Here is a 26,499-nt window from a genome sequence, read left to right on the forward strand (position 1 = left end):
GCATATCATTATATCATATGTGGATAGAACAGCAATTAAGATGTGTTGTTTAGGGACCAATAATATCCCATCTATAAAGGACTGCTTGTCCAATACAAAATCCCTTTAAAAACTTAGTGTTGTAGGATATAGTAAGCCAAATTTTTTCACTATGGTTTTACTGCCAGTTTAGTATTCCCTCAGATGGTATGATGTAACATCTTCTAACAATGTTTAAAAGATAGCACTGTTTCCCCTTGTTAGATGAATAAGATATCTTGTTCGCACTATAATGCGTTTTTACGGAGCCCCGCAGGGGACATGGGAGAAAAAAAAAATTAAGACGGACTTTTACGAGATCTCGCAAAATCTCGCAAAAGTCCGTCTTAATTTTTTTTTCTCCCATGTCTCCTGCGGGGCTCCGTACGTTTTATCATGAGTAAAAACGAATACATTTTAATGTCAAACTGCAAAATCCAGACTTTTTTTTTTCCTTTTGTCTTCCCTTATTGACAAAAATAAATACCTACTGATTGGACGGAGATGGCCAATCACTTCCGGTATTTTGGAGCAGGCGCCCTCTGCTGGACTGGCGCGAAACCATTTCCAGGCCAAATGGGAGGAAACAAGGAGGAGTTTGCGTTAAATTACGTTATCGAACATTACACGAAGATAACATTTTAAAGACAATAGGTATGGTATTTAAAATCTAAAAATATTTGCCAGTTGTAAGCTTGCTTCGTCTTTGTTGTGACATTAGCACAGCTGCCATCTAATTACACTTACCAATAACAGCTCGCTTTTACTCTTTTCCTAAAAAGGAAACCCAAAGTGTGAAGTTTTTGACGTGATGAAAATAAGCCCATTATTTCATTCGCACTTTTTGTGCCATATTGCATAAAGTGACAGTAAACTGAGTGCAATGTTCCGCTGTGAAAAACACATGGGTAATTTCTTTGGCTGACAAAGTGAGAGCTCCAGTACAGCGTGCTGAAAGTTTTTGTATGAGAATTGTTACCACCTTTGATTGTTGAAAGTCATTGAGAACATGCATGTTCTATTTAATTTTTTATATGTTACATGATATGTTTTTCATTGCTCATGTTATGTTAACGGCACTTTTGATAGCTCATTTCATAGCGACATCTTGACCTAGCAGTCTTCTTGTAAGTGTTGTTGCTATTGTGTCAGGTTTCTTCTGCTTTGCACCATGGGCTGCTTACCTCCACCACATTATCAGATACTTTCTCTCAACACAGCTGCTTCTGGTTCAGCTCCAGCTCTCGTTTGAAGTTTCTTTTAGGTCAGGATCTTTGGTTTCCCACAGTCTTTTAATCGTGCTTGCCACAGTGTTAACATTAGGAAACTTCTCCTGACAGATAACACCCTCAGGGTTAGCACTGTTGACATCCCTGATGCATCTAAAGCTTTAAGACAGGTGGCTCTCTTTATACTGTCTATAGAGAGATTTGTTTTCCTCTCTGTTGGTCTTCTGCACTGGTGGTTAGTTGTGGTTTATTCTGCAGAAGAAAGAGATCCAATCCCCCCTGCACAAATATTGCTGTCCTCCTCAAGGCCTTTTGATGTGTCACCTCTGGTAACGCCCCCACAATCCAGCACTTGTACAAATAGAATGAGTTACCCTGTGACTGATATATTTTTGGTCTTTTTTTGTTTTTTTGGTTGTTTTTGACTGAAGTATTTTTGGAGTATAGAGTTTACTTTTGTATTATTGCACACAATGTATTGATACAACAAACTAACTATTTAGATACAAAGTCCGAGCACACCATTTGGAAACCACTGATGTCGAATTTGATCCCAGAAAGGCGGACTGTAACTCTTATTTTGAAAGCGTAACAATATGAGTTTAGGATGCCTACCTAAAATAATGATTTGTGATGTGTAAATGCCATTCATATGTCAAGACAAAAATGAGAAATAGCCTCATAAACTATTTTGTCTTTTTCAAACCTTGTTACAAAGAGCAGAGGCAACACTAAGGTGTTATTTGACACTATTAGTAATATTGTTACTCCTGCTCCACCTGCTGTCCCTATTTGTTTTTTTCAAATAAAGAGTGAGATTTTTTTAAGAAGTGAAATAATACTTGTCCATCAGCATCTTCATTGTGTGTTCCTGCATCAGCTCAGCCTGTCATTTCAGAAAGTTTTTCACCTGTTTCTTTACCCAAGATGGTAAAATTGGTTGACTTACTGAAAGATTCCTCCTGCTCTCTCTCCTGTTTCACTCTATTGGTCCCTGAGTGCTCACTATAATCAACACATCACTGGTCCCTGGTCAAATTCCTGCTTATTTTAAGAATTCTGTTATCCACCTATTTAAAAACAACAACAACAGCAACAAAAATCAAGCTTGACCCTTTTCTACTTCTCTTAGAAAAGCAGCTTATAGCTGAGTTTGACAAATACAATATTTTTGATAAATTTCAATCTGTCTTTCATTCTACAGAAACAGCTCTTCTTAGTGTGTCCAGTGGCATTTTGTTGTAAAGTGATGCAGGAGAATGTTTCGTTTTGCTGATGTTAGACCTTACCTCTGCTTTTGATATTGTTCACATTTTGCTCAAGAGGCTCAGATATTGGGTGGGTGTATCTGGGTCTGCTTTGCATCAATTCTACCTGAATGATGCTTTTCTGTGGCTGTTTCTAAGTACAGGTCCTTTTCCACTTCTCTTATATACAGTGTGCCACAATATTCTGTTTTGTGGCCTTCTGTTCCCTCTTCAGCACATTTTGAGCACCTTTAAGGACATTTCTTATTACTGCTATGCAGATGACATTCAGTTTTATATCTGATGGGACTTCATTTTGTCTTCAACTCAATGAAGAAAAAGCTGAAGTCCCTGTTTGTGCCCTTGACAAATTTTCTACCTAAAGGCCCCTTGCCTCATCTTAGACTGTCAGAGCAGCTGGTGTATCTCTACAAAAACTAAATAGAAAAAGAGAGGACCACCCTTTTTGCTTGACGTGAAGTTGAGGTTGCTCATATTTTGTCATTGTCATTGTCATGACCAATGGTCCCTTTCTCTTTAGTTTAAGATGCAGTGAAGTTGAGGTTGCTGATCAGATATTTAGTGTCATTGTCATTGTCATGCAGGTCCTGAGTTCAATTCCAACATCAGGCCGGGTCTTTCTGTTGGAGTTTGCTTTAGTTTAAGATGCAGTCCACATGTTTTCCAAAAATGCAACTTTGGGGATTTTGATTCGTTGCCACTGACCATGTAGAACCCTGTTTACTACTATGACTTCAGTCCATTTTAACTCCTGGCCAGTGAAAAGGATGGTGGATGGATGGATGACCACAGAACAGTTTACTACTATGCTTCAGTCCATTTTAACTCCTGGCCAGTGAAGATGGTGAAATTTCTGGATCATGTTGAGGTATGGCTTCTTCTTTATATTCAAGAGCTTTAAAATGCATTGCCTGTAAAAACAAGAACTGTGTTCCCAGACACTGATTTTGACACTGATCATGACATTTCATTGATATGACCGAATCGTGCCCATTTTTAATGCAGTGGTGCCTCAGGGCCTGAAAATCATGAGCATTCAATATTGATTTTCAGCCTTGTGCCGTGCACAGATTCTGCAGATTCTATAGTACATATCATCTTCTTTTGATTGTATGTACTGATGAGATATCAAAGACGATGAGATATTTATGATTTAATGTCAGAAGATTTTTCTGAAATTGTTTCACAATTTGGAAATGCAGTTTTTTGCGGGTTAGTGAATCTGCAGATTATGACTCGCTTTTCCAGTCTCTTGTTTTTTTTTTTGTTTTTTTATGTGTTGATGCCATCAAGTTCAAAATGAGGAAATGTTTTTTTCCTAAAATCGTATGTTTACTCATTTTAAAAACTTTGTTTTTTTATACATATATTCCACTGTGAATAACATATGGATTCATGAGCCTCACATTGATTTTCTTTTTTTTTTACACTTTATACATTGTCCCAACTTATGCAGAATTGAGGTTATAAAACAACAGGAATGTTTTGGTCAAAGATAAATTTCATTTTTCCTACATAAGCTGCCGGTGTCACCTACAGCACATGGCCATATCAAACTGTAATAATGTTACTGAGAAAAGATGAGTGAAAGAAGAGACGGGATATAAGATGGTAGCAGAAAGTAGGTCAAGATAGAATGAGCTCACCAACTGGAGGCATGATGGGGGGAAGAGGGAAGAAAGGGAAAATAAAAGGCATGTGAAAAGGGAACCTGAATTGTGATGTGAAAAAAAAAAAAAAAAAGAGGAAGGGATAGGAAAATATTGGATGAAGTAGGGGAACAGAAGTTGAAGCTCACAAAATGGATATACATTTTTATACCCTGAAAAAGGATAGAAATATGAATTTGAAGGAGAGAATATCTAAGGATTTCTTTGGGACATGATGGGGAGAGGATGAAAGGTGCGAGATGGAAGAAGGGATTGGAATGCAGGAGCAGAGGCAGCATGCTTGTGGAAAATGAGCTGGGAAAAATCTGGGTATGAAATAAGAGGTGAAGGCAGAGATGAAAGCTAAGAGAAAATGGGTGAATAAAATGATGCTATGATGTGCAGGTACTGATGAAGATGAGCGAAAAGAATAGTTCAGCAAACAAAAGCAGGGTGGCTGTGGTTCAGGACTAATCAAAGCCCCATGTTGCAGGCAGGATACTAGTGCAAGATATTTAACTCCAAGCTGAGCACTGTAAAAATGTGAATTTGTTTTATAAAAGCACTTTGAGGGATAAATTCCTGTCCATTTATGAGGGAGGTGTAGCTAAAATTTTTTAACCACTGCCCACAAATATTTGCAATGGAAGCATTACTGCCACTCCTACTATCTCAGCTTCATTTGGAATGAACCAGTATCATGTTTTCCCGTCTGCACATTATCTCTAAATTAGCTTAATTGGTCACAATGCACTCTATCCGTATAACAATATTAAACTAAATTATTTATAAGGAAGCAGGAAAAAAAGCTTTCATTTGCAGGATATTAAATCATCAATTAATAACTGATTTATTGTTATGTGTAGCTGATATCCAAACATGGAACTACATGTGCAAGTACTATTCAGGTTTTCTGTATTGATGATAAAAACTTTTCAGTTGTTTTCAACTTTATTTATAGTTTTCAACAAAACAGTTCAGGTTTTTCTTACAAAAGTTGTGAACCCCACCCCCACCCCATCCAGGTGGCATCCCCACAAATAAGAAAACACAATACAAAAAAAAAACAACAACCAACAAACAAACAAACAAACAAACAAACCAAAAAAAAAAAAAACCACTCAAACCAATCTGTGTCAATCATTATAGCACCAACATCCGGACCTGATGATAAAAGAGGTTTTGCATGGGTCTGCTATAGCTGTTGCGGCTGGTACATACTGTGGCTCTCAAAGCCGTGCCTGGATGTGCCTGAAATTCTTAAACTGTTGAATCAGATATACTGAAATTTGCCAGTTCTGATGTGTTCACAGTCAAAGCTTCAAGCCTTAAACATGGAAGTTGGTGGAACATCTTAACAGGTTAGCCTACTGTTTTAAGATTATGTGGCATGCTGGTTGTTCAGCTACAATACGAACTGTCAGATCCTTTTTTTTAACAATAGAATGCAGATACAGGGAAAACAGCTTTGATACTTTGTGATTTTTTTTCCCAATTGGAGCTGAGCTTTGTAAAATAAAAATATATAATCAGTATGACTTAGCAGTCTCCATTTGGTCAGGCAGTCCCAGAGTTGATAAAAATGTGAGCTGAACTCTTCAAACATAAATGTTAAATTGTTAAAATTGAAAAATGTTAGTAGCTTACATATAATTCTTTAGTAATGATAAATTATTTTAGGGCTCCTCAATCAAATCCAAATAATTCAAAATCGCATCACCCATTTCATCTCCAAGACCAAATGTTTTCATTATTTTCTGTTTTGCAGTTGAAAAATGTTACAGTCACATGCTAAACCCTTCAACATTACATAGGGTATATTTATAGTTTTAATATTCAAATTATATATTTTTTCTGCAATAATATGTTGTTTTCCTGTGCAAACTCAGCCAACAAATGAGGTTGTACGGGTTTTAGGGGATTAGAGGAACCTGTCATGATTTACTCATCTTTGTAATGACAGTGGTTTGGCCAGCACCACCTTTCAGTTGCCCTGTGTGTGTGTGTGTGTGTGTGTGTGTGTGTGTGTGTGTGTGTGTGTGTGTGTGTGTGTGTGTGTGTGTGTGTGTGTGTGTGTGTGTGTGTGTGTTGGCATTTGTGCATGTGCATCATTGCAGGAGTATGCACACAGGATTTGAGGAGATGCCATGTATGTACAAGTGTGTCAGTTTTCAGTTTTTCTGGGCAGGCACATCATTGCTCATACTCGTAAGTCCGATTATGCATTGATAACAAATTTATTTGGGTATTTTGTAACCTCAACTGAGGTTCTGTTTTGTAATCTGCAGCTGAGGAAAAAAAATGCAAATATGCATGTTTTGACAAATGTGTTATTTGCTTGGCTATTTATTAAGTAAGAGAGGCAAAGGGGATAACTGAAAAAGAATTGATTTAATGATATGGTTTATCGCTGCTCTGAAAATCATAATCATCGGGGTTAGAGCTCTAGGACTGGGCTCAAACCCATGTTATTACAAATAATACCACATAATGCATTCTCCATAAATGTCAGTTTCTCTGCTCTTTTCATTTTTCTTCTCTTTCATTCACTTGCTGACTTTTCCCTGCTGCTGCACCTTCTTTTTCTTTCTCCCCTCCCCCTTAGCCCTCTCTCCCTCCTCTTTCCCTCCACTTCCCTCCCACTTTTCTCTCTCTCACTCTAAAGAGCACTCACTGCCTGCACTTCTCTTCATTTTCCACCCCAACATGTTGGCAGGAGGAGAAAGAGGAGGATGTTGCGCTCTACCCTTGGTGCGTTTTTGCCACCACTCCGGCCAGCGCACACTGCCTCTGACTCAGACTCAGCCTCAGCTTTCAGCCGTCCCCGCCTGAAAGACTTGAGAGGGGAGGTGGAGAAGGACTCGAAGACCAAGCTGGAGCTTAGGAGCTCTCACTTCAGGGTCCTCAACAGGAACAACAACAGCAGGAGAACAGAAAAGAGCAACTGCTCCTCATCTGTGGTGGAAACTACTCATACCTCAGCAGTGACCACCTCCTCTTTTTCCTCCCTCTCAGCTCCAAGATCCATGTGGCAGGAGGCTATAAGGAGAAAGCAGTATCTCCTTGACCGGACAGGGGAGTCTGAAGTAAACAGAAGAGGAGGTGGTGGTGAAGTGAAGAGAAACAAGTCCCCAGACTGGCTGTATGAATCATACTACTGTATGAGCCAGCAGCATCCTCTGATTGTGTTTTTGCTCCTCATAGTGATGGGTGCCTGCCTGGCTCTGCTGACTGTGTTCTTTGCTTCAGGACTGGTAAGCTGCTCATTCAAAACACACAGAAACAAACACACACACACAGACTTATGTATGTGTAGGAAATGAATATTAAATAGTTACATTTATTGAAGTGGATGCAAGCCACATACTGTATAATGTATATATTATATAATGTATAGTATACATCCTATAGGTATTCATGCAAATGGGGGTCACCGAAACTGACTACACACACAGTTTGTTTGTACATACATGCCTAAGTTGTCACAGCATGTCTTTATTGCAAAACTAATGTGAGGAGAAGGGTGAGATAAAAGTGAGAGGGGATGCAAGGGTCTTAGTTATTTTATGAGCTCATAGCTGCAGAAAGATCTGTTTCCTTATTTCACTATTTTCATGGAGCATCTTTTCTGGAAAAATCTGAAAATTCATAAAGTGAAAAAAAGGCTCTAAAATGGCACAATATAAGTGTTTATGGTCATTGGCTCTGCTTCCATTTTGTCCTTCATTAGCTTCTTACCTTCATACCGTTATACATCCAAGAAGACGAGGACTCTTTAGACATTGGCCGAATCTAGAAAAGTGTCTCTCTCCTACTGTCTCTGCTGTGTCTGTTGTTTTGAAGTGATCAGTCTAAAACATACAAAGACACAGTATTGCATAGAAAGCACTGGCTCACAGAACACATATCACATAATATTTAGAAAGTCTTGCGTAGTATCCGACAAGCTCACTAACATGTGGTTGGAAAGTCAGCTGTTGCAGTTCCTTGCATGGACAATCAGTTCTTATGAAACAAAATCATGAATGTCTGATTAGGTAACAAATGACACATCAAAAAGGCTGAAATCTTATGAGCGAGCATATCATAATCTGGAAACTTTCACATTTTTAGTTAATAATGTTTTAATAATGTTATATACATTTTTAATTGTTGCATGTTATAATATTTGTGGTATCCATGGTGTGGGATGAGGTGAATGTGTGTCCTAAAATGAAAAAATGATACATTTTTTCTAACATTAGTTTTTATTTAACTGTGAGTAGATATTAAAGCATGTAGATGTTGTGCAGTTCACATATCACAAACATCACTATTTTATAGTTCAGAAAAGGTGTTAGCTTTCAGTTGAGGCTCATACCTAATTACTGAAACAATAACATTAGCAGATTACCAGGATTCAGCACTATCAACTAAGACTGGCTGACACTGCAGCACAGTGTAAAGCTTCAACCAGCTCTGATGGGATGATAATGGCTCTGCCTTTACATTATTAAAAAGACCTGTGCTCATAATGCTTTTCTTACTGTACTAGAGTTACAGCAAAAACACTGTCACTCTTTTGTCAACTTGTACTGTACAGTACAGTACAGTTAAAAGCAAAAAAAGCACATTAAAATATTGAAAAAACATATAAAAAACATTTATTCAGTGAAGGAAAGGTAGTTTTATTACTAAAATAGGCAGTACATTGTGTTTGAAAATGAGAACTGCAACAAAATACTTGTTTAAAAGCTGTGAAAAAGTCATAAAGATAGGTAGGGATTTACTACTCTGTGAAAAACTGCTTTACATTAATTTAATGGTACAATAATTCCAATGGGGATAATATACTTGCAAACAAAAGGTCTGAACAGCACTATGACTTACAGATGACTACAATAAGCAGTTTCCTACAGTTAGTTGGTGTGTTATCTGAAATTTAAAAATGTAAGATTTTGTTCAAAAACCATGGATGGCTCATTCTCTACAGCACTATGACTTACCCAATCCTATGACTACAATGAGCAGTTTCATCCTACTCCAACAGTTGAATCAAATGGTTTGATGACCTCTTCATCATGAAAGTTTGGCAAAGGCCTGATAACAAGACATTCATTTGATTTGTGTTGGAAAAAGGATGAATCTATGGATGCAGCTCATTCTCTATGCTATATTGGAATAAAGCTATAGAGAATAAAGACCGTCTGGCTCGTTCTCAGCTCAAAGTTCAAAGGTCAGTTTCCTTGATGCAATCTTGGTAGCATTACTCCACATTTCATAATTTTTGGAGAACATCTTGCTTATTTCAGCAAGAAAAACAGCATTTCACATTTTCCATCAGCATGACTGTGTAGTAGGCGAACAGGTGCTAAACTATACTGTCTACAGTCGACTTATATTGAAAACACTCATGGCATTATGTAATGAAAAGAATGGCAAATATCAAGCAATAATATGGGAGTGTTTTGCTTTCATAACAGCATTTGGTCCCCTCAGTATCCAAACACTTAGCAAGGTGCTGTTAAAAGAAGAGGTGATGTAGCACTGTGGGGAAATAAGCCTCTATCTCAGGTTTTTAAAACATGTTGCTGGCATCAAATTTAAAAACAGCATTAGATATATTATAGTTGTACTGTTATCAGTTAAATATATGCTTCAAAATTATGTGTGAACTTCAGAAAGGTCGTGCAGGTCATTGCTTTGACACTAGTACTCAGAGTCAGCATTTATACGGTTCCCTCTTTCTTTTATCTTAATCAAGAATAATTTTAGAATAATAGATTTATAGTTTGAGTCCTAACCACTGCTGAAACAAATCATGATACAAGTTTTCCAAACTAGATTATAAATATTATAGGTACACTCTCTTGTAATAGTGATGTTATGGGTTTCCACATGGAGAGATATTAAGGTAGGTGGTCATTCTTAAGTCTCAGCCTGAAGGATAACTTCATCTTGAACTTATTATTTAACACAAATGTTCAACTAGATCAAAGTATTGAAGTATTTTTAACCCCATGGTAAATGCGCCTAAAACCATTAATAATTAACGTAAAGCAAGAAGCATAAACCAGAACCAACCAAGAGTCTTTGGAAACTGTAGTTTTAGGAAAACAGTTCTATTAAATACAATTAAAAAGATATTTGTTAATGTTTTTGTTTATAATGTTTTTGTTGGTACACAGTGAAAAATCCTCTCAATAAATCTTTTCCTGCCCACTGCTCAGACTATCTGTTTCAACATCTTCTGCCTTCTGTTTTTTATTTTTATGTATTTATTTATATATATTTTTCCTCTATCCCTGTGCTGGATATGCATGAATTTTCTGATTGCTATTTTTTTTCTCCATCATCCCGTTCTCATGCCATCTATCACCTCCTCATATTTCTGTCTCTCTTTTTATTCATATCCCATCATCCCTCCATCCTCCTAGCTGGCTGACCTAAATCCTGTGCTGTTTTGGAGCTCTGCTCTGGGCGAGACAAACTCTATGTGGCTTTCTGCAGCCACACACATCCTCTCATGTCCCAGTGCATTGACTGCGCATGAGAAAAAGACAGCGGATAGGTGGGGGTGGGGGGGCTAAATAAGGAGAAGGAGAGAGCTACAAAGAGGATAAATGCAAAGAGAAGCATTGTTAAGCTAGCAGAATAACAGGTCACTTTTGAAAGAGTTGATTGAAAGAATAAAAATTGTTTTAGTAATTACGCTGCAGTAAATGAGAAGTACACATTAATGCCTTTTAAATTAACTGTATGCATGACTATTGTTTTTTACGCACTAGTTAAATGAGAATTTAAACAGTCTTAATTGTTGCTGTCAGTCTGGATTAGGTTTTGCTTGATATAGTGGATATTTTTTATTTTTAAATGTGACAATCGTGTCCATGGATGAGGAAGCTACTTTATGAGGTTCTCTTAATATCATCGCATCTGTGAATTACTAACTCTGTTTTTAAATTAATATATACTGAACTGACATTGAAAACAATTACTCATTGAACTCAAAGAAGATTGATTTATCTCAAATGTTGGAAATGTTTTACAGATTTCATTTCCTCCAAAGCAAAATATGATATGATATGACACATCAGCCTCCATGTCCCTGTCCTGACCCTCTTCCATCCCCCGTCATACCACTGTGAAACCACTGATGGGATGAAGTCTGGCAAAGCCTGGCAGCTCGTGTCTCACTTTAACATCCTATCCTCTTATGTCCACCTTGGAGAAGCTCTTGAATATTTTATCAGAACTTACATATCTAAGTGTATTTAAGAAATTAAACATACCTATAATGAATACTTCAGCTAATTACTGGTTAACGACTTTTGTATCTGTTTTTGTCTTGGACCGTGTAACATCCTGTCACTCCAATTTATTCTATCATTGCACACTGAGAAGAGGATATGACAGGACATGGATGCATGTATTGTTATTGAACAGCTTATTATCTATAATATAATAACACAGTCCTGTGAAAAAACAAAGTACACCCTTACTGCTTCCATAGGAATCAAAAGTACATAGCAGTCAGGCGCTGCTAATCAAATGCACTGTTTTCCTCCTCATCGTCAAGTGTGACCACCTCTATAAAGTTTGGAAATTGGTGTGTGTTCCCACAATCTTCCCAGGAGTTAATGTCCCAGAAAATATATCCCAAAGACTGTGCAATGCTCAAAGAAACTGCAAAAACTTCAAGAGCAACATCTCAGCCTCTACAGGTTCAGTTTGCATGTTAAATGTTAAAGTTCATGACGGGACACTTAGAAAAAGACTAAACAAGTATGGCTTATTTGTAATAGTTGCCAAAAAAGTGCCTCTGAACAAAAAAAACAACAAGATTTATTGAACAAGTTATTTCTGGTGAAAACCAAACACAGCATTCCAGCACAAATACTTCACCAGCTGCCAAGCACGGTGGTGGAGGGCTGATGATTTGGACTTGTTTTGCAGCCCCAAGACCTGGACAGGTTCCACTCATTCAGTTAGTCATGAACACGTCTTTATAGCAAAGCATTTTGGAGTGAAATGTGATGCCACCTATGCAATGGCTAAAGCTTGACCAGAAGGGCCCTGCAAAAGGACAATGATCCTTTGCACTGCAGCAAATTTATAACAGAATGGCTGAAAAAGAAAAGAATTGAGGTGTTGCAGTGGCTGAGTATAGAGCTCAATCCAACGGAATTGCTGCAGAGAGCGGTGAATAAACACATACCTCCAAAACCTCAATGAACTAAAGCAATGTTGTAAGGAAGGGTGAACCAAAATTGTGATCCTGCTTTACAGAAAATTATTACTGTAAGTTTTTGCTGCCAAAGGTGGTTCTGCAATTCACTGAGTCATGGGGTGCACTTAGTTCCCACAGGACTGCATAGAAACTTGCGAACTCATGATTTATCCTTTGGGGGCACTTAGTTTTACTCCTTTTTTTTTTTCCTTTTAGGTTATTAGCATTTTGTTTGGTTTGGCTTTGTTTTTTCTCAGTCTTATTCAGTTTACCAGGAGCTGTGATACAGTGTTTTCTTTAGGCTGACATATTTGTATGTAAGTGTTCATTTATATCCACCATCCCTAGTTAGTTTTTATGGCAGGCGTGTACGTTTACATGCACACATCTGCCTCGGCTGCTCTATTTTTAGAATATTAAAGCAGAAAGAGACAGGGAAATGTTTTTTTTATTACAAAGGTTGTTTTGTGTCCTCTCAAGAAATCTGCCCTTTGAATTTGTAGGAAAGGGTATTTTGCTCCGATTATTCTTCAGTTGTCTGATAAATTCACTTCCCTCTTAAAATGTCCATCCACATGTCTCACTTTTTCTTTCTGATGCTCTTTTTGTTTTTTATTCTGTCCTTTTCCAGAACATTGCGGACCATGTGGCCTTTGTAATCACTGTACCCACGGCACTGGCCATATTCCTGGCTGTATTTGTGCTTGTCTGCATTGAGTCTGTCTTCAAGAAGCTTTTACGTGTTTTCTCCCTGGTCATCTGGGCTTGTTTGGTTGCCATGGGTTACCTTTTTATGTTTTCTGGAGGGATCATCTGTCCGTGGGATCAGGTAAGACAAGAGATGAAATTTCTGGTACATTTATTTGTTGTAGAGCATGTTACATGTGTGTTTAAATGAGGTGATTTATTTGTGTTTTATAGATACTCCTGTGATTGGTTTAGATAAAAATTGATACAGAGATAAGAAAAAGCATGATGGAACTTGATCTCAACATCATATCTATACCTAAGTGTGCACAACTGCTCTCTCCTTTTTACTCTCTGCTGATGTAGAGTGTGGTTAGAGAATGTGGAGCTATGTGAAATGTGACACAGGAATGTAATTGGCCTGGTTTAAAAAAAATCTTAATCTTTTATTTTATCTGATGTGATTTCTGACCTACATTCTGAGGCTGTCTGCCTTTGAAGTTTTACATTCATACATGCATGTTCTTCAGTGCTTTCTGCTATTTAATCATGTTTTGTTGCTTTTTAGTTTTACTTCAGTTTTAATGAGTTTAGCTGATAAACTGAAGTTCTAATACAAGTTCCCATTTAGAGAAATTATATTAGAATGATATTAATACAAGAAAATGACATTAAAGTCTAATCATCTGTTACAAAAAATATAATTATGGAATCTTTGAATGGAAAACCACACTAACTTTCACCAGAGATGAGTTTGTTTATAGATTTCTACTGTAAATAGTATTCAAGGAAGTATCTATACAGTTTACTCAAACTACATTAATCTAGAAACCTGGAATATTATTAATTGACTAAGTTTATAGAGTGAACATTATATAAGATTAGAGCTTATAACAAGAGAAATATCCAATTTCTCAGCAATATCCAAAGCCATAGCTGAGCCGTCAGGATCATCTTCTTGTGCATAACTAGCTGGTCTAAGTCTGGCTGATATCTTTAGATTGATTGGTCGCCTTCTGTCTGCTTACGCTTGCTCTTTAGTGATATGCACTGGCTCTCTTTCATTGTGCTAAAATGGCAGTCCTTGAAATTATGTTTTTAATTTTTTGAAGAGAAGTAGCGAAAATCCACACTTAATGTGCTACCTTTAGGCTCGGAAACTGTGGACTCTTGGACCAAAAGCTGTTGAAAACTGCTCTGTCATAGCCAGAGATCTAGTTCTTGTCACCAGCTATGATCCTTCACATGAAATTTGGGTCCTTTTAAAATCACAGATGAACAAGTCTAAGTGGTCATATCACTGCTTCAAGGGACTGATCTAAAAATAGCAGCGGTGCTAAAAGTATCCTGAAGATACATCAAAAGATATCTTCAAGGGAAAACCTGCCAAATTCAATTCCAGTGTGGATTCTGATTTTTAAAGCCCGACTCTCTGAACTTATTCATTACACCTTATATATTAGTGTGACTTTGATGCAAAATGTTAAGCTTGGTAGGTGTCTGGTGTGAAACCTGTCTCTTCTGATCATCCAGCCATTCATACGTACAGAAAAATGCATGTGGAAAAGCCACAGTTGCCCTTTAAACTAGCTATATGTATATAAATGCTGTATACACCACTCAAAAATAATAGAGGAACACTTTTTAATCACAGTATAGAATCAAGTCAGTTAGACCTCTGGGATTAATGTGGTCAGATAAGTAGCAGAGAGGCTGTTTTGATATCAATAAAATTGCCAAGAAGTGCAAGAGAGGGTTTTCAATTTTACTACTGGTAGCACGAGGCCATACCTGGACCCTACAGAGGTTTCACAGGTTGTCCAATTCCTCCAAGACGGCACATCAGTTCAAGCTATTGCCAGATGGTTTGCTGTGTCTCCCAGCACAGTCTCAAGATCATGGAGGAGATTCTAGGAGACAGGCAATTGCTCTATGAGAGCTGGACAGGACTAACAACAGGACCGGTATCTACTCTTTTGTGCAAAGAGAAACAGGATGAGCACTGCAGAACTACAAAATGACATCCAGCAGCCCACTGGTGTGAGTGTCTCTGACCAAACAATCAGAAACAGACTTCATGAATGTGTCTTGAGGGCCCAACGTCCTTGAATGGCCGCTGTGTTCACTGCCTGCCACTGTTGAGCCTAATTGTGCTTTTCACATATGAGAGCTTTTCACATCTGAGTTCACATGACAGACATGAAAAGGTCTGTTATGCTGCCTGTAACATCATTTAGGATGAACAGTTACGTAGTGGGTCAGTGATGGTCTGGGGAGGCATATTAATTGACAGACAGGCTAGGCAATGGCATCCTGACTGCCATTAGAAATTGGAATGAAATCCTATGACTCATTGTAAGACTCTACACTGGTGCAGTGGATCCTGGGTTCCTGCTGGTGCATGATAATGCTTGGCCTGACAAACTTTGATTTGAGGTGGTGTCTTAGAATTCATCCCTCTCTAATTGTAATTTTCAATTCAATTCATTTTTATTTATACAGCACCAAATCACAACAATAGTCGCCTCAAGGCGCTTTATATTGTAGGTAGACCCTACAATAATACATACAGAGAAAAACCCAACAATCATATGACCCCCTATGAGCAAGCATTTTGGCGACAGTGGGATGGAAAAACTCCCTTTAAACAGTCTTCGTCTAGGGGCCAGGTCATAACATGAGTGAAGCCCCCCCCCCCCCCCAAGACCCAAGCAGTGACATGAAACAAATCCGTTCGTTACAATGTGATTTATTTACAATGTGATAAAAAGAGGAACAACAAAACGGGAGTTTTAACACCTCGGGGTGAGCCAAGGCCAAAATAATAAACAGAACAAATCTAAACTGATTCCAACATACCTAACCTTACCAAAACAAGAGCCAAAAATAAAGACAGAGTCTGACCTCCTTAACTTATTAAAAAAACAGGAGAAAACGGGTGATCAAAAGCAACGGCAGCTCACCCCTACCCACTCCACTTCCTCAACTGTTGCAGAGAAACTGCAGCCAGCGGCTGTCACAGGATACTGCTTGGACATTGGGAGAAACGCGAGAACCTCTCACCGGCGGCGCTCCAGCCTTCATTTAATGGGCGGGTCCTCCAGCTGGAACCAGTCACTCCAGAGCTGTATATCCGCACGCCAATCACAGCCAGGCCCATGGACAGCTGAATTAACATAACCACAGTGTATTATTCGCACAAAACAAACACAAACGATGCCTGCCCGTAACAACAGGAAGAAACCCCCGGCAGAACCAGGCCCAGGGAGGGGCGGCCATCAGATCATGTGTCATCCTTTTGTTCCTAACACATTACACAGTCCTTATCAGTATAGATATCCAGCATGATTTTATCCCATTGAGATCTGATGTGTTTATAAAGTGTTCCTTTAATTTTTGTGAGAAATGCATCTATGGATACTGAGGTCAGACACAAGGTAGAAAATGCCAGCCAAATGCACAGTGATTGTTCATTGTTACTGCCATATGCAAGCTACGAAAGGGTTCCATGAATGTGGCACAGAACATTAGGTCTTTGTCACTGGAAAGCTGCACACATTCAAGTGCAATGGCAAGACAGATGTCTAGTGTAGACTCAGAGAGGTAGCTTAAGTTGGCCTGATTCACCCACAACTCCATTCATGCTTTTCTTCTGTTCACTGAAATTTTCAGCCATTATGACATTACTGCTCTCTCACTGCTGCATCTTAGCCATGTTAATTAAAACGTATTTGAAAAACACATTATTTTTGAAAAGCGCTGCTGTCTGTGCATTTTAGTTTCTTGTTGCCAATTTATAGATTAAGCTAATGACTCATTAGTGTTCTCACACAGCGTCATCTTTGTATACAGTATTCAGTTTACTCGTTGACGCCCGGGGCGACCAGAAAACTTACTTCATGTATTAGTGAAATGAATGTGAGTCATATCTATTCATGCAGTCAGTAAGGAAAAAGCCTTTGAATAATACATATGTGCTAATTTTTAGGCCTCCGTTGAGATGTTCTAGTCAGAATAATAAATGAATAGTTCTTGATATCACTCAGATTGAGAGGGCAGGGCAAGCCAAAACATCTGATGGCTATATGAAATTTATTTGACATTTAGCTTTCTTGCTTAACCTAAGGAAGTAAATATGTTTAAATAACAATTGTAGTTGCTGGCTTCTAAGGCTGATACACTCTTTGCCACGCATATTGCATATAAATGACTGAAATCAGTTCAGAGAACAGTATAGCAATGAGCAGGCGCCATTCAAAACACATCTTGGCTCTGAGAGATTTGTAGTGCCAAAAGCAAGAAGAATGTCAAAAGAGTTACAGATGAAGTTCGTATCAGGGCCATGTCACTAATCCATTTTAGCAGCACTTTGCACGTCAGTAGAGATACAGCCGTCAAGGTGTGGGAGCAAGTTTTACTACCTACATCCTGGTCCTTTTCAAAAAAAAAAAGTAAATGCATTTTTTGCATTTTATGGATGTCTCCAAAATCACTTTGTATGTATTATGTACTAAACTAGTTGTTATTTACTTTATCACCAAGTGTTTTGAAAAGAACACCTTACTAATGCTGAGTGAGGCTTCTGTTTGCTTTTAATAATGGGCTCTTCTTTGTATGGACAATATATTGAAGCATTGCTTTAAAATGTGGTATATGGTTTGTGGCCCTCACAGTTTCCACAGCTACACATTTCAGGTACAAATTTCTGTTGGATTTACTTCAGATCTGGGGAACATTGCAATCACTATTCTCTCCATTACATCAGTTTGAGATAACCTTTCCTTTGTGGTGTGGTCATTCTCACGCTGAAAATAGCAAATATAGAAGATATTAAGAGTTGCTTAAAGCAATTCTAAATCAGATCATCAAACAGTGATTGACTGGTAATAAAGTTTGTAGTGTGATGAAAACATACCCATAGCATTACACTACAACCACCGGCCTAGATTCATCCTGCTGATGCCAAATGTATTTTTTAACTGATTTTTGTGCTTGATTGACAAAAGTAAAACCTATAATTGCTGTTATTAATCCCTCTATCCATTTTCTCCCAACTCTTGAAATATGAACATTTTATAAGATCAGTAACTCCACAATCTCATATACAAAATAAAGCCAATTATATTTATCAATGTGAACATGACCTAAAAGCTGATTGGATAATTGTATTAATAAGCGTGTCCAGAGGGGATCTTTAAAAAAAATTTCTGCATAGGTTTCACTTCTTTCTTTTTTTTAAGTATTTCACTTTAATCATGAATTTGGAGCATGCTGCGCAATTGCGTCATAGTCAATTATATTAACAACCAATCTTTGAATCTGTGGTTACCCCAGTGTTACTGTCCAGTTGCTAAGTGCATATCTGCTGCAGAGGAGAAACTAGGGAATTCAAAGTAAAAGGCAGAGTCAATTATAGCTTCCTGTGCTGTAGCAAAGTGGTAGACATGAGAAGTAGGGGAACAAAATACTGATTAGAGCATCGGCTTCATCCTCTCTAATCGCCTCACCTGTCATGTACAGCCCTAAGGTCATTTAGATGACTTTTCCCCATGTCTTTCATGCAGTGTAGCCCTCGCTAGTAAGTAGATGAAAATGTTGTTGCCAGTTGTCACAATCAAAAATTCAATATGTAATATAAGCAAACTGTCCTTGAAGAACATTTCCTCAGACACCAGTATGCACACTAATAGTCTTAAAATACTTCTCTATTGAGTTTCTATATTTTTTTTTATTATTAATGACTTTTAAAAAGGCCAACATCAACATTATTTTACATGTATTTCTTTAAAATATTGACATGTTTTTTTTTTATTAAGATGAAGCGTTTTTTACCTCAGCTGTCAAGCTTCTCTTTTGTACTAGCTGCCACATGTCTTTATTACATAGTAACAGTTTATTGAAAATTGCTCCACACACTGAAAATGACAATAAGATGAACAGTTTTGAAGAGTCAGAAAACATGCTGAACAGCGAAGTCCTGTGAAAAGTAGAATGGTTGTGGTTGTAGAATCATCTTTAGCAGCAGTAACATTAAGTAATCATTTTATGAGTGTCTTTATCAGTCTCTAAAACCATTATCGAGGAATTTTGGCCAACTCTTCATTACAACATTGCTTTAAGTTATTAAAGTTTGCAAATATTTGTTTATGGAAAGCTCTCTCAACATCTCGCTGCAGCAAGTCATTTGGACTGAGGTCTGGACTTTGGCTAGACCATTGAAACACTTTGATTCTTTATTTTTTGACCCATTATGCTACAAATTTGCTGGTGTACTTGGGATCATTGTCCTGTTGTATATCCCAGTTTCAGGCAGGTTTTTCTGTCAGATTGATGGTTTCACATTTGATTTAATATGAGGAGGTTGACTCAATAATTACAAGGTGCCCAGGCTTCAATAGAAGCCCAATTATTCGTTATGAGGTGTTTGTCCTGATGTGCTGTGTTTTATTTTCGCCAGAAAATTAAAAAAAGAGGTGAAAGCCTGTGAAAACTGTATACTGTATAACAACCTGGTAACCTTTTACTGAAGTTATTTTATTAAGGAGAAACTGTTTGAGAGCCTCATCATAATTTGTGGAAGTAAAGATTAGCCCCCCTCCCAGTATAGACGCTGGTGGTAGAGGCAAAGCAGGTGGAGACTTGGACAACTGGCCAAGATGAGGTGGAAGCGGGGAGTTGCATGAATGAAGAAAAGCATTGAGATTTAAAGCATGCAGAGCAGTGGCTGATTGGTTTACAGAAGGTGGGCAACAAAAGATTGGGTCGGGGTGATGATAACAGAATCACGTTTAATAGTGAAGAACTGGAAGTGTAGAAAAGACTAGCCTGAAAGCCCAGGAATAAGGCCAGATGAGTGAATACAATATGTGTAATTTCCCAAAGGACAATTACACATAAGCTTAAGAAATTTGCAACATCTGGGATAGAGTCTACATCTTTTATGTCATCTACACCATCAGAAAGCTTCCATTCATTATATGATAAAGCATTGAGAGGACCAACCAGTCCAGATGGACACGGCCACTATCGTAACTTGATCAGATCGTGTGCATTTTTGCTGATTTCACTGTCACTGGTTATTCTGTTTACAGCAACCTCTGTAAGCTTACACTGTACACTAAATACCATACTCTGAGTTTGATACCAATAGATTAAATATTTGGGAAAAATGTTTCATCTACTACAATAAATGTTGTGTGTGGGAATTCTGTGCATGCTCCACAGAATTCCCACACACAACATTTATTGTAATTTATGACAGCATGCCAATTTGTGATTAAATGCATATTTTGTGCTACCGATACTTAATTTCAAAAGCAACTTCCATTTGTTACTGCAGCTAAGCTTTAAAACACCAAAGTTACACATATCACAAACACATTGTAAAATAGCTTGAATATGCTTTAGTTATCCACAAGAAGAGGGCTGTCTGGTGACAAAGTAGGTGAAAATTTAAAATATAGTGTACACTTACCTCTTAAATTTAAGTGTCTTTTCCATTCTTTTACTCTTTTTATCTCACTACATATGACCTTTTAAGCCTAAAGCTTAAAAAGTAACTGGACTTATTCATTTAAGGAAATAACATGACTTGTTTTTGGTCTTCATAGATGTTCACAGATGGCACTCTGAATTGAATATTTTCCAGTTGCATTTCTGCTCATGTGTTGACAAAACTAGATGATTTCCCTTTTGTCCTGATTACATTTTTTAAACCCACTGAAAAGAGAGAACTTTTCCACCCAAGGGAAACGGACTAGCCTTGGAACCAAATGAATCTGACATCTCATGTGTTATCTCTTGCGGAATTTGCAAAGCTTTCTCCCATTAGATTTCTGCTGTTTATCCAGTATATTGTGGATTAAATCAAATGAGTGACATCTCCATATGTATTTTTATGGTGACATCCTCTGAGAGATAATGTGATGGTAAGAGAGCAAAAGATAGTCATACTAAAAGCTGCACTGTCAGTACAGTTAATATCATGTAAAAGAAGCATTGCATTGTTGATGGTCAAATATTTCTTATGTGTTGTTGTGCTCACCATTCCTGCTCTCTCAGATTTAGTTATTATAGAGTGCACTTTCCATTTTCAAACCTGAAATCAATTGGATGCTTATCCTTTTCCCACAAAGCCCTCTCTATTTGCTGGTGGTAGGAAGAAAGGCTTATCTGTGTGGTCCAGCCTCTACCCCTCACTGAGAGATGTCTGGACTATGCCTCCTCTCCTCCTTCCCTTCTCCCTGTCTCTCAGACACACATGCCAGATGCACTCAAAAGAGGGAAGATGGCAATAGAACAGGAACTACTGATAGGAAAGACAGGCAAATGGTGGCAGAAGAGACAGGGAGAGATGCAGTTCAGTGTAACGAGAAGTAATTGGGTTTTTTTCTCCTTTACCAGTTTAATTTATCTTAGTGATCAAGGTCAACATACCCAGACAGATTACATAAATTGCAAACCAAGCACTTGGCTAATTGCCTCTTATGCACTCCATTTAATTTTGCATCTTTACTTTAAATCAATACATTTTTTCTTTACTCAATTTTAATAAGTGTAGCCAGAAATGAAATGAGTATATGTCATCTCTGACTATAAATAGCTGACACACATGGACAGCAACACGGACATATCCCATGTAGTAAATCTAACCTGTACACTAATCTCAGCCACTGACTGTGGACTAAACGGCTGATGTAATGTGACACTCCATCTCTATAATTTGTTTTATGAACCCTCACCAGTGTAATTATCAAGGGATAGATTCATGGAGAGAAGCAAAGTTGACTTAGCATGATGAACCAACAAAAAGCTTTGGCCACAGTTGTTAGATAACAGGGCCCGTAATACGGTTGGGCTCCATTTGAATGATCCAGTAATAAACCATAAAACATAGAGATCTGATTTCTTTATGTATTCCATTTTCTGTTGATTTTCAGAAGCTTTAACCCAGTTTGTCTGGACACTTTTGCACGTTTAATTCGTCACAGAATGAGGTCCAATTCTAGTGAACCAGCGTCAGTTGAATCAGTTTGATCTGTGTCTACTGAAGCCAATGCCAAAACTAAGAACAGATACCTGGTGGCATTTTGGATTTAATAACTATAAAAACAGGATTGGGCGGGGAAGCAAAGCCATTAATATGATGTTTTTCACATGTATGCAAAACACAGGTAAAATACTGTGAAAATACAAGTAGCATTTTTGAAAATGTGTCTTTATTGCATATCAGAGCCTTTTAATTTCTGAGTGTATGTTTACTTATACTTATAAAGTAATATACGGCTGTTTGAGTGGTTTGTTCATCCTATCTTCTGAAGCTTCAGGCTTGTTTAATTTATTGTTTATCCCGACTGTTTGATTGCTGTAATTATCTCACAAAGCTTTTGTGCAAAATGTATGTACTCACTCGTACTGGTGATGTTTACATTATGTAAGCTTTATTTACAATGAGTACTAGATGATTTGATTTGGAATCAAAAGTTGCACAGAAGATATGGATAAATGTTAACAATACTGAAATATATTGTTAATTGAAATTTAAGACTTTGTGTCTTGAAATTTAAGTTATTCAAGAAATTCAACATCCATCCTTTGCCCTTACGTGCTTCCTGTAGAATGCAGGATTCCCTGCACTCTTAATACTACATCGTGTATCAGCTGTGTAGGAGAACTTAGCAGGTGTCTTCACTCCTGCAGCCTCTCCATTATACTGGGTACAATTTTGTGATTGAGTTAGCAGCATTGAATTTCAGAGAATTAATTTAGCGAAAGGCTTTCTGTACCCTAAGCAAATTATGTTACTGCGCTAGATGGTGCTTGGCAGCATTAGCGGCTCTCTCCTGTATTAGGAAGTAAGTTAATACTTTCTTATTCCCCTTCTGCCACATTAAAATGAATAATTATTGTCTGGATAATCTTGGGGCCTAATGTTTAATTTCTAATGTTTATGCACATGGACCGTAACATACATTTGCTATTATGGGGCACTGAAGGGATAAAAACTTAAATTCCACTGGGGGACTTTTGGAAAGAACTATATTTCTCCTCGCCTTCATCTGCGGTCTGTCGAGATCAGATCTAGATCAAATTTAAGAAAAGAAAGAAAGAAAGCATTTTCAGAAAGTTGTATCATAATAAAATGCAACATATTTGAAAGTATCCCAACCATGTACTTTATATTCAAAAACTGGCTTTCAGATAAAACACAGTACTATTCAGCAGTATTCCAACAATGTTGAATTAATTTTCACAGATAAAACTGGGTGGAACTTTAATAATAAAAAAGTAAAGTCTTCTATTCTCATTTAAGAGAATTTAAGATCAGCGGTCAAAAATAAAATACAGCTTTTGAAAAAGACTTCAAATCAAGTGTTTATAATAAAAAAGCATAGTTTAAGTTTTTCCTTTCCTACATTTCACATGTAGACCATCTCAGCCTTAAACCTGATTTTGCATCTAATCTCACAGTGGAAGCATTTTCCTGTCTTCCTTCTCTCTCCCCAACCGGTCGCGGCAGTTGGCCGCCCCTCCCCGAGCCTGGTTCTGCCGGAGGTTTCTTCCTGTTTAAAGGGAGTTTTTCCTTCCCACTGTCGCCAAAGTGCTTGCTCATAGGGGGTCATATGATTGCTGGGTTTTTCTCTGTATGTATTACCTTACAATATAAAGCGCCTTGAGACCACTGTTGTTGTGATTTGGGGCTATATAAATAAAAAAAATTCGTAAAATTCATATTCTGAATAAAGGCTTTGATTGACTAGCATCACATGGAATGAGTTACAAAGCGTGTGCCGTGTACCTACATTGGCCAATGTAGGCTCAAGATTAAAACTAGCATCAATTATGTGAGCTCTCTCACTATTTAAATGACCCTTACCTTTCCAGTAGTCACCCTGCTCTTGTTTTCTCCTCTGTGCTCATCAGATTATATATTTCTTCACAGTCATCTTATTTTGTCAGCATTTCCACACAATAAACAGGTGACTACTCACTCTCCCTTCTTGCCATATATTCAACAATGCTTTCCTGCCATTTCTGCCTGCTTTCCTGTTCCAGCATCCCTTCCCAATAGATGGCCTCTGAAACTTCTCAGTGCTGCATTCATGCTTGCATCCTAACTATTATTGCCAGCACAACTGAACCATGACATTGTAAGAATAAAAAAAAAGACTGCTCCCAATTAAAGCTCTGTCAGGCGCTGGCACAAAGAGATTAAAAAAACATATCTCCCCTGGGACCAAAACGAAGGAAAAGAAGATGCATGCAAATTTATAAACTTTAAATTTACTTTGTCTTCCAGAGATATTATCAGCTAAATATTGATGTTCTTTTGTAGTGCTCTATGTCTTAACAGTTTCAGGCCTGGACCCTAGCTATGCATTTGATAGAAATGGGGATCACGCAACATTTGATATTTTGTCGAGTCTTTGCACTTTCTCTTGCATCTTTTAAAAATTATTTTCTCTCGACATACTCAATATAACATTTTCTGTCAGTAATTTATGCAGTGGGGATTATTATGGTAATTGTTATTAGTTTATATGTGAAATGACTTGGATAAAATGGAAAATGGAAATGCCAGACTGCATATCTAAAAAGATGAGCTCCAGTGATTTAGAAAAAGACATAGCTGCTATGAAGGTCAAGCAGCTGCAGATGTTGGTGTTTGTAGTTCTGCCATGACCCATGGCAGAATTTGGTGACACAGTGTTGCAGTAATAGTGACCTCTACCAGCCATCAGATGAGATTTGGAAATTATCAGATGTTAACTGTGACACCTGTCCCATATTAATCATTGTATGCACTTGCCCAGGGTCATGGGCTGTCATAGGCTACTCACCTTGACAAGCGGCTGGCTTTTATGACTAGACGCTGTCTCTACATAGAGGGAGGTGTAGAACTTCTGTAGTTAATAAAAACAAACCACTGCGAGGCTTCAACTGCTACCTGTTGCTTTTGCTTGAATTCATATATTCAAATGCTCTTAAATGTTATATGTATCTTAGAGCAGTGTGAACATTTATTAGTAGGAGGTTGTGGAATTTTATATTGAATGTAATTCAGGTGCTTGGCCTTTATGTCAATCACTGAAAATTATTAATTTCTTCTCACTCTTGAAACACTGCAGGAAACCACCATTATTATGCTCATTATAACAGGAAATGCAATGTAAATGCATTAGATTGCCAGTCACAGATGGTAGTAATCTAATGTTCATTGTAATGATATGTCAGGCACAATTTTCAAGGCTCTTCACGTTCAGTAAGATGCTCTGTAACTATTGAGAAATGCACAGAGACGCTGCATCAGTCCAGCAGAATAGCCTTTAGAACATTTTTTAAGGGGTCAGCACTTCAGCAAGTTTTTTTTTACAAAATGAAATATAATCAATGCATAGTGTATACTGTCAGTATCTTCTTCAATTAAAAATCATTGTTACTTTATTTCATATTGGTTTGACTTTTCAAATATTTAAACTTCATCAGTACTTCCAAGCACTTTGATGTCATATTATATAAAGTGCTTTACTCAGTTGATTGCCAAATATTAATGTAGCAGTTTTTCACATTTTAGATCAAAATCTATCAAGAAATCCAATATTTTATAGTTGCTGATATAACAGATAGTGGCTGATACCTTACCACATCTTTTTTACATGTCTGCACTGGGTAGGAATTGCTCTTAATGTTAAACTAATTGTACATGTGTATAGTGACAATAAAAGGCAATCTATTCTTTTCTATTTCCCTTTTTTTCTTACATTATCTTTTGCGTGGATACAGTTTGTTATTCTTGGACTGAATAAGTGAAATTATTTTTTTTAATAGATATCTGGATGGATGTCTACACTTGCTCTACTGGAGGGCTTTTTATAACACCACATTCTTATCAGGAACATATCGGGTTCTTTTACATTATTCTTAAAGTAGATGACATTTATCATGTAAGGCTGCTGTTTGAACTTTTAGTTTGAGGTAGTGTTTGTATGTTATGATGATCTCTATTTGTTCATATCCATTTGTTTCTGCTTGTAATTGCAAAACTCATGGTCTACTACACTAGTGGTTACAGCATCCAGCAAATTTACAGCAAAATGCTGTAAATTACTGTGGTGGTTTTTATTAATACTGAATTTATAGATGGGAGTTATATTACTTGGCCTATCACTTTTGGTTAATTTTTTTATTCAGATATAAACATCAGTGTCTTGTCTTTAATGGACCAGACAAAACTTTAATATTTACTTATATTTAGGTTCATAAGTGTAGTTAAATATTATTTTCACACATGAATAAAAGCTTAGAGGAGCTGTAAGTGAGAACTGAAGTAGTCAAATCAATTGGATCTGAGCAGAGACAGGAGAGAATAAAGCAAGTAATTGTCAGGTCATTCACAATTAATGCAATTCTTTCAAATTAGTTTGATTTATATAGCGCCA

At 37.4% G+C, this 26,499-nt stretch overlaps 1 protein-coding gene across 9 annotated transcripts in view; it reads left to right on the forward strand.

The window, feature by feature from the left end:
• Positions 1–412: 412 nt before the first annotated feature.
• The window catches only part of adcy2a (adenylate cyclase 2a), a 57,812-nt gene continuing 31,725 nt past the window's right edge, over positions 413–26,499 (forward strand). Inside the window, exons 1-4 of one of the 9 annotated variants that reach the window (XM_039619199.1) lie at positions 3,359–3,383; positions 7,180–7,272; positions 7,369–7,418; positions 13,005–13,202. In XM_039619199.1, coding sequence (XP_039475133.1) covers positions 7,191–7,272; positions 7,369–7,418; positions 13,005–13,202 — 330 coding nt within the window. In that variant the 5' untranslated portion in view covers positions 3,359–3,383; positions 7,180–7,190. Of the gene's footprint in view, positions 673–3,345; positions 3,384–6,352; positions 7,419–9,330; positions 9,380–13,004; positions 13,203–26,499 lie in introns of those variants that run through there. The other 8 variants (XM_039619195.1, XM_039619197.1, XM_039619198.1 and 5 more) reach the window with 8 other exon arrangements.

This window comes from Oreochromis aureus, linkage group 11 (genome assembly GCF_013358895.1).
Source record: "Oreochromis aureus strain Israel breed Guangdong linkage group 11, ZZ_aureus, whole genome shotgun sequence".
NCBI classification, from domain to species: Eukaryota; Metazoa; Chordata; class Actinopteri; order Cichliformes; family Cichlidae; genus Oreochromis; species Oreochromis aureus.